The sequence below is a fragment of the Eublepharis macularius genome, chromosome 5, assembly GCF_028583425.1.
Source record: "Eublepharis macularius isolate TG4126 chromosome 5, MPM_Emac_v1.0, whole genome shotgun sequence".
In the NCBI taxonomy this organism is placed as follows: domain Eukaryota; kingdom Metazoa; phylum Chordata; class Lepidosauria; order Squamata; family Eublepharidae; genus Eublepharis; species Eublepharis macularius.
In genome coordinates this window covers 14,969,244-14,977,431 of record NC_072794.1, presented here as the reverse complement: position 1 = coordinate 14,977,431, position 8,188 = coordinate 14,969,244, and the positions used below count along the sequence as shown (strand labels likewise).

The 8,188-nt window shown below is 44.3% G+C and overlaps 1 protein-coding gene across 1 annotated transcript in view; it reads left to right on the top strand.

Annotated features, from left to right (window-relative positions):
* Positions 1 to 1,139: 1,139 nt before the first annotated feature.
* The window catches only part of ANKRD24 (ankyrin repeat domain 24), a 51,240-nt gene continuing 44,191 nt past the window's right edge, over positions 1,140 to 8,188 (top strand). The window contains exon 1 of the mRNA XM_054979709.1: positions 1,140 to 1,178. Within this exon, the coding sequence (XP_054835684.1) occupies positions 1,140 to 1,178 (39 nt within the window). The remainder of the gene's footprint in view (positions 1,179 to 8,188) is intronic.

Here is an 8,188-nt window from a genome sequence, read left to right as displayed (position 1 = left end):
AGTGTGTTCCCCGAAACGGGAATTGGGAATAGCAAGCTAAAGCCCGTCGGCTAGGTGTCTTTGGACACGTCCTACTTCTGCACTCTTGCACTTTTTGAATAATATAATAATATGTATTAGAACTTAGCTAGTGGCAAACCCTATCCTACAATGAAGATTAAAATAATGGGCAAAGCTGTACTTGCTGACTTACTGAGTCTAATCAAAAAGAGTCCAGTAGCACCTTTAAGACTAACCAATTTTATTGTAGCATAAGCTTTCGAGAATCAAGTTCTCTTCGTCAGATGCCTGATACAGAGACTGGTCTTCTGTATTTGACCAGTCTCTGTATCAGGCATCTGACGAAGAGAACTTGATTCTCGAAAGCTTATGCTACAATAAAATTGGTTAGTATTAAAGGTGCTACTGGACTCTTTTTGATTTTGCTACCACAGACTAACACGGCTAACTCCTCTGCATTACTGAGTCTAGACACTCTTAAAAACACAGAAGCAGGGCACAGAAGAAAGTTGGCAATCCTGGGACTTCATGCCAAAACTCCCACAAATTATTAATAAAAATGAACTCAACGATATTTTCCAAAGCATCCACGGCTCTTGCAAAATGCCCTCATCAAGGATTTCTGCCTGCTGGGATGTTATAGTCAGCAATGCAATGGTGTGAGCCAAAAGTTAAAAAGGGGAGAGTCTTCCACTATTCCCATGGCTTTGGGGATGCAGACCTCAACCCGAACCCCACCTTGAGCAAGGAAGAGAGGGCTGGCAGATCACACGCAGAGCGCCAGCTACTGAGTGACAGAAAACACATGGCAAGAGGAGATCGTGGAGGCATGATGCCCAAGCAGGGCAGTGCCCCACACTCTATCCTTGCTCCCAAAAGAAAGGAAGCAGGGAGAGGGAGGGATTTCCCCATTTCTCTCCTAGGGAGAGAGAGCATCCCTCAGTTCTCCTTCCAGACACTAGAGGGAGCCAGTCCCTCTTTGGTGGGGCAGCCAGTCGCTTGCTGCAGGCTGCCTTCATCCTCAGCATCAGCACCAGCGAGCTCCATCCTTTATCTCTGGTCCTTCTCCCGCGTTTCCAGGCCAGCTGTTGGGCCGGCCAGACGCATAGATGGCTGCACGGTATCTCCTGGGAGGGACCATGAAGCAGATCTGCTTCTGCGCTGCTTCCTCCTTCGCAGTGAGTCTCTTTCCCCCTCCTTCTGCTTTCCAGAACAGGCACCCTCCCCTCCAGTAAAGCTCCGGTCCATCTGCCTCCTCTTCTCCTCCCCTGCAGAATTTCACTGAGCCCTCCTTCTTCACCCCACCTTCTCCTGCTTTCATCCCACCCCAAAGCATTCCAGAGGGGCTCAACTTACTGGATCCGAAAGCTCCTTCCCTTACAGTCTCAGAGGTTAGGGGGCTGGCAGCTGTGTGGGGAAGTGGAAAGGTTGGGGTGCACTCTGCCTATGCTCAGAGGCACACTTGCAGAATTACAAACTCCGGGACAGGAAAGGAAAACTAGGCGCAGAACTGGAAGATGAATTAATCCCTGCATTTGGAAAAGGACACCCCCTGATTTCGGAAAATGGCATTTTATATGTTACACCAAAGGGCCCAGTGGGTAGCTGTGTTGGTCCGCAGTAGAATAGCAAAGTTCCTGTCCCGTAGCATTTTAAAGGCCAACCAGATTGTCGGGGTGGCATACAGTCTCTCTTTTCCTTCATTTTATTTTCACAACAACCCTGTCGAGGAGAGAGTGGCGCAAGGTCACCCAGCAAGCCTCCGTGGCTCAGAGGGGAATTTAACCTGAGGTGACCCCATTTCTAGTCCAGCACGCTCCTTAGAAGATCTCATCTCCTTCCCATCCCATATTCTGTGCTTCTTCTACCCCTTCCATACCCGCTTGAGCAGTTCCTGCACCCTTCTTTTGGAACGCCCAGTCAAAATGCTTGAATGCATCATTTCCTTGGTGATAAAGTTCAGTTCTCCCTAACCTTAGGATACCTTCTAAGGAGGTGAAGGAGGATTTGTCTCCAATGATGATCTATTAATCCCTTAGACATTTTCCTTCCTTCAGGAGACTCAGGAGAATGCAGATGGGGGAAGAGTAGGAGTAAATCCTGTTTCCTCACAACAGCCCTGAGAGGTAGACCAGACTGAAAGAGGAAAGAGTTGTGAGGGATAATGGTAGTGATTTCAGATGAAATATTTTTGAGTATAATTCTACAATCACCCCCTCTTCCACACACAAACACTTACTGGGTTAGACTTAAGCCTCCCCCCCACCCGCCACTCCAATAATAATTGTGACCTACCTTCCAGGGTTGCTGAAACACAAGAATAGAAAAATATAGTGTTTTAAAATGTCTAAATAATCCTGTGCTGTTATGGTTGTTATTGTGGGTTGGAATCTCTCCTCTGGTTATCTCACCGCGCCTACCCCATCCATCCCAAACTTTTCATCTCCTGGGACTGAAGATGGTAGAGGTGGAGGAGAGAACGAGTCCTGGGGAACCCAGTTACTGTGACCGGACAGATTGCCTATGTGGGATTCTCTTGTTTTGGCCTAGATTTTAAACCCCAGATAAGGGGATTTAAGGACACGGCCTGTTTCGGTGGCAGAACTGTGAAGCTGAGGAACAGACTCAACACCCCTCATGGAGTGGATTCCACAAACCTTTAGGCCTGGCCTTACCATCCACTCAAGGGTGCAAGTTCTCATTATCTTTACAATTTAAAAATCTTATCTAGAGTTGCATTCTTAAAAACATTGAGATAGTAAATAATGGCTTCATGAAAAGTGTTGTAATCAATGAGAAGTCTTATAATCAGGGCTTTTTTCTGGGAAAAGAGGTGGTGGAACTCAGTGGGTTGCCCTTGGAGAAAAAGGTCAAATGGCTGGTGGCCTCGCCCCCTGATCTCCAGGCAGAGGGGAGTTTAGATTGCCCTCCGCACCGCCAAGCGGCCAAGTGGCACAGATGGCAATCTAAACTCCCCTCTGTCTGGAGATCAGGGGGCGGGGCCACCAGCCATGTGACCTTTTCCAAGAGGTTCCAGAACTCCGTTCCACCGCGTTCCCACTGAAAAAAAGCCCTGCTTATAATATTGAAAAAAATATATACTTGGTATATGATCAGATTTTTACCTCTATAGTGGCAGGGAAGTAATATTTGGAGTTTCAGTCTCCGGCACATAAGAAAGTCTTGTATCGTTCCCTCTACAAAACCTTGTGAAGGTGACCTGCCTCAGCCTCTTGTGAGATTCTTGTGCTCTTCTGCTGAGCATTGCTCTGGAATATCCAGCCTTGAGTAGCTTTGCTTGCTGTGTAAGGCTTTTCCGAATCAAGATAAAAAAAAATCTGTTTTAGGAACTCATGCCTATAGCTGTGCTTTTCCTTTAAAAGAGGCATTATTGCAAGGAAGAAACATGCCTCTGAGCATGTACAGAGTGATTGTGTTTGCAACTTCAGCCGTTGCCCATATAATTAGAATTAAAGAACAGAGTTGCCTTCTGAGCAAATATCATAACATTCACAGAGAAATAAGGGGCTAGATCCTGTGGATCTGTCCTGGTGGATCTCCCCCTCTGTGAGTTTTTTCCGCCAGGGGGAGACTCTTTGCACTACTGGAGGCAAATGTCACCCCAGAGTAAGGATCCTGTTCCAGCAATGGCGTCCGGATCGTTAAGGCCATAAGGTCTGTAATTGAGCAATCCTGTCCAATCTTTAGTAACCTCTCTCTTAAATACTTTGGTCTGTTAGTGATTGCTAACTGATCCATTGCTGGTATGGTTGGAAAGTTTTTAATTAAATCCTCCTCCACTGAATTGTCAAGATGTATAGCTTCGCTTCTGGGTATTTGTGGATCCTCTGACCAGATAATCAGATCTTATTGTGACTCCTCTGCCACAATTCTCTTGCTCTTGTCCTCATCCCCATCCTTTTGGTATTGTTTATATTCTATCAGTGACGTTGTTGTAAAAAGATCCTATTATCAAATACTCACACACTAGAAAAATTCCTTTCCATCTCAGGCGTTCTTGTCGTTTTAACAGCTCATACAGGATTCTTGAGCTCTTACAGGCAATTACAAATCTCTCGGTTTGTTTGGGACTGTTAATAGCTTCCAGCCTTAACAAGTCTCTATTAATACAACTTACTTTCAGGAGATTACTCAAATGCACTATAGCCTGTGGCTTACTTTTCCAGGATGGCATACAACCTCTATATCGATGTATGATCTAGCAAATCTTGTTTGATTGTTGTATCAGTTCTTGGGGTGGCCCTTTGTTGCTTATTTGATTTCCAAGTAGGTGCATTCCTCTTTCCAATCTAGCCTTCTCAGCCGAGGAGGAAAGTCCAGGGCAGCTCATTTTCTTATCTCTCTCCTTGATTAACCCTTGTACCGTCTGGGTTAGTTCCACAAGGTGAGTTTTTAAATCCACCAATGAATCAAAGATAAGCTGTACCATCTGAGAAGTCAGTTCAGGGTAATTTACTAGTGCATTTTGATTAATTTCTTCCCTAACTCCTCTTTTATGAGTCTCCTCTTTATCGTCCTTATCATCCCTGTTACGACCCCCTTTCTGTCGTGTAGTTAGATTTTGCCTTTAACTGTCTTCATACACCCTCTTGGTAGATTGCTGCCACCAGGAATTATATTCTAAATTAGTTAATTTAAATTTCCCTTTTAATAAAGGGAACGTCAGGCTCCTTTGTGGGACTACGTGGCCCTGAGGATAGGAATGGGATATAGGACTAATATATACTCTGAGATGAACAAAAAAATCAAAATAAACTTTTATTTTTACAAGAAACATATCGTTTTCACACTAGTGCTTAAGCTTGATGGTTTCAAAGATAATTCTCAGTTCTTAAAGTTTCCTTACATAATCTCAGTCACACAGATATACATAAACTTCTTCTCTCAGGCACACGCACAGTTTGCCTGCTTCAGATAGATCACTCACTCACTCACTCAAATGTACATAGACTTTCTCTCAGGCGCACACATAGTATGCCTGCTTCAGATAGATTACTCTCTCACAGACACACACAGTTAAGGCTTCCACACAGGTTGCCTAACTGAACTAGACTGCGAATCCCCTCAGGTTTCCACACAGGTTGCCTAACTCAGTGTTTTTCAACCTTTTTTGTGCAAAGGCACACTTTTTTCATGTAAAAAATCACGAGGCACACCACCATTAGAAAATGTTAAAAAAATTTAACTCTGTGCCTATATTGACTATATATAAAGTCATTCTCTTGAATAGGAATCAAATAAACACAAAGAAATTATTTTATAATTACTTTATTATGAAATAATAATACTTTATTTTATAATTGTTCATATTTCTGTTTACTTATTATCAAAATGAACACAAAAGAAATCAAATAAACACAAAGAAATTTTCTGATTACTTATTCAGTGCGAAACCTGGGCCTGTTTGGCTGAACACAAAGATGATATTCTGGCAGGAATCGAAGAAAGACACACACGTAGCTCTTCGTCAACAGCTCTCAGTCTCTCTCTGTATTTAGTTTTCATAGCAATCAGGCTTGAAAAGCTCATCTCACACAGATATGTAGTGGAAAATGGGAGCAATGTCAAAATAGCTTTGTTTGCCAGAACGGGGAACTCCTTGGCAGTATCCAACCAAAAACTGTCCAAAGGTAGATCAGCAAATCTTGGCTTGAAACCACGATTTTGTCTCAGTTCAGTTAGTTCCTCCTGCTCCTGTAAAGTCATGTCCTTTCCACCAACTGATGCTGAGCTATAGGGGTCCCTAACCCAGTCAAGGCATTCAGTGGAGACTGAAGAGAAATAAAATGACAACTTCTCCTTGAGAGTTTTTAAATGTTTAACTATTATCTCACACAGTGCAGCAGTGTGAACACCTTGCCATTGCTTGGTGAGTGTGAATATTTCAAGATTGCCACTTTCCACGTGTTGATGCCAGAGTTGCACCTTTGAACGGAATCCATTTATTTTATCTGTACTTGTAAGCAGGTTTTCATTTCGGCCTTGCATTCGTGTGTTCAGTTCATTCAGATGATGAAAAATATCTGCCAGGTATGCCAGCCTTGCACACCACTCATCACTTGCAAGCAGCTTTGCGTAATCTGACCTCTCATTTGTCAGAAACACTTTAACTTCCTCCCGCAGCTCATACACACGAACCAAGACCTTGCCACGCGACAACCACCGGACCTCCGTATGAAACAGCAAGGTTTTATGCTTCGCTCCCATCTCCTCACACAAAGCTGCAAACATGCGACTTTTCACGGGTCGTGACTTTACAAAGTTTACCATGCGCACAACATCATCCAACACAGGAACTAGGTCTGCTGGTAAAGTCTTGGCTACGAGGACCTCACGGTGTAAAAAACAATGCGTAACAATCACATCTGGATTTCTTTCCTTCACTCTGCTCACAAAGCCTTTGGTGCGCCCGACCATGGCTGCAGCTCCATCGGTGCAGACACTTGTGCAGTTTTCCCACTTAAGTCCTCCTTTGCGACTTTTTTGACTTGGCTATAAGTTCAGCAACTTGATAGCTAGCTTTAAGAGCTCTTTCATTTACCTTTGTGGTTTTTCTCATGAAAGTTGCCTGTTTCTCTGTGTTTTCACGCAGGCAAACAAAAAAGTCCGCATTCTTGTTTTGAAGCGAAGGGTGTTTCGTTTGGAGATGGCGTTTAAGTTTACTTGGGACCATAGCACTGCTAGATAGCTTTTCACCACACACCACGCACCGTGGAGTTGGTTTCTTTGCATCTCCGGTGAAAGTAAATCCAAATGAAATATAGCTTTTGCTATATTGCCTTGTGCCAGAGAATTTGCTTGAGCTAACCATCTTTGCTTTCTTTTGATCTCCACTCATACTTGGGCTCTCATCTTGCTCCGAATTTTGTTCAGAGTCCAGTTCTTTCCTTTTCAAAAACTTGTCCATCACTGCAGTATCTACTTCTGTCTCACTGTCACTCAGTACTTACTGCGCTTGTCTCCTCCAGATAGCCGCTGTCCGTCACACTCAGCGCTCTTCTGCTCATGTCTCCTCCAGATCCATCAGTCAGCGCTCTTCTGCTCATGTCTCCTCCAGATCCATCACTCAGCGCTCTTCTGTGCTGCGTCCGCGATAATCCTCCAGAGTCCAGATCCATCGGCGCTCTTCTGCGCATCGGCGATCTACTGCGATGTCTCCTCCTGTCTATTTGAATCTAATGATTGGTCTATTTGTGAGCCGAAGCCGCATGTTATGGATGAAATTGGAATTTTTCCCATGGCACACCAGACAATGTCTCACGGCACACTAGTGTGCCGCGGCACAGTGGTTGAAAAACTCTGGCCTAACTGAACTAGACTGCAAATCCCCTCAGGCTTCCACACAGGTTGCCTAACTGAACTAAAATGCAAATCTCAGGCATCCACACAGGTTGCCTAACTGAACTAGAATGCGAATCCCCTCAGGCTTCCACACAGGTTGCCTAACTGAACTAAAATGCGAATCTCCTCAGGCTTCCACGCAGGTTGCCTAACTGAACTAAAATGCAAATCTCAGGCATCCACACAGGTTGCCTAACTGAACTAGAATGCGAATCCCCTCAGGCTTCCACACAGGTTGCCTAACTGAACTAAAATGCGAATCTCCTCAGGCTTCCACACAGGTTGCCTAACTGAACTAGAATGCGAATCCCCTTAGGCTTCCACGCAGGTTGCCTAACTGAACTAGAATGCGAATCCCCTCAGGCTTCCACACAGGTTGCCTAACTGAACTAAAATGCGAATCTCCTCAGGCTTCCACACAGGTTGCCTAACTGAACTAGAATGCGAATCTCCTCAGGCTTCCACACAGGTTGCCTGCTCTGCCCAGACTGAATCTTTACTGTCCACTCAGTAACTGAAACAGCAGTTCACTCCACTCACACTCTCAGTTATCAGCCAATTACCTCACTCACTCATCCCTCTCTTCCCCTCCACTCTTCATCTGTACCACACCAAGCATTTAAAGACACACATACACTTAAAATCATTACAATCCCATGCTTCCAGTTTTCCCAGTTCTCCCAGATCTTCCACATTAATATCCTTTGTATCCAAAATTGTGGATTTATTTGAAACAGGAACACTATATATTGAAAAGTTTTCAGGAAGAAAAAAGTCTGCTATTTTTGTCTGCTTACTAGCAGGCAACGTAAATATCTCCTCCGGT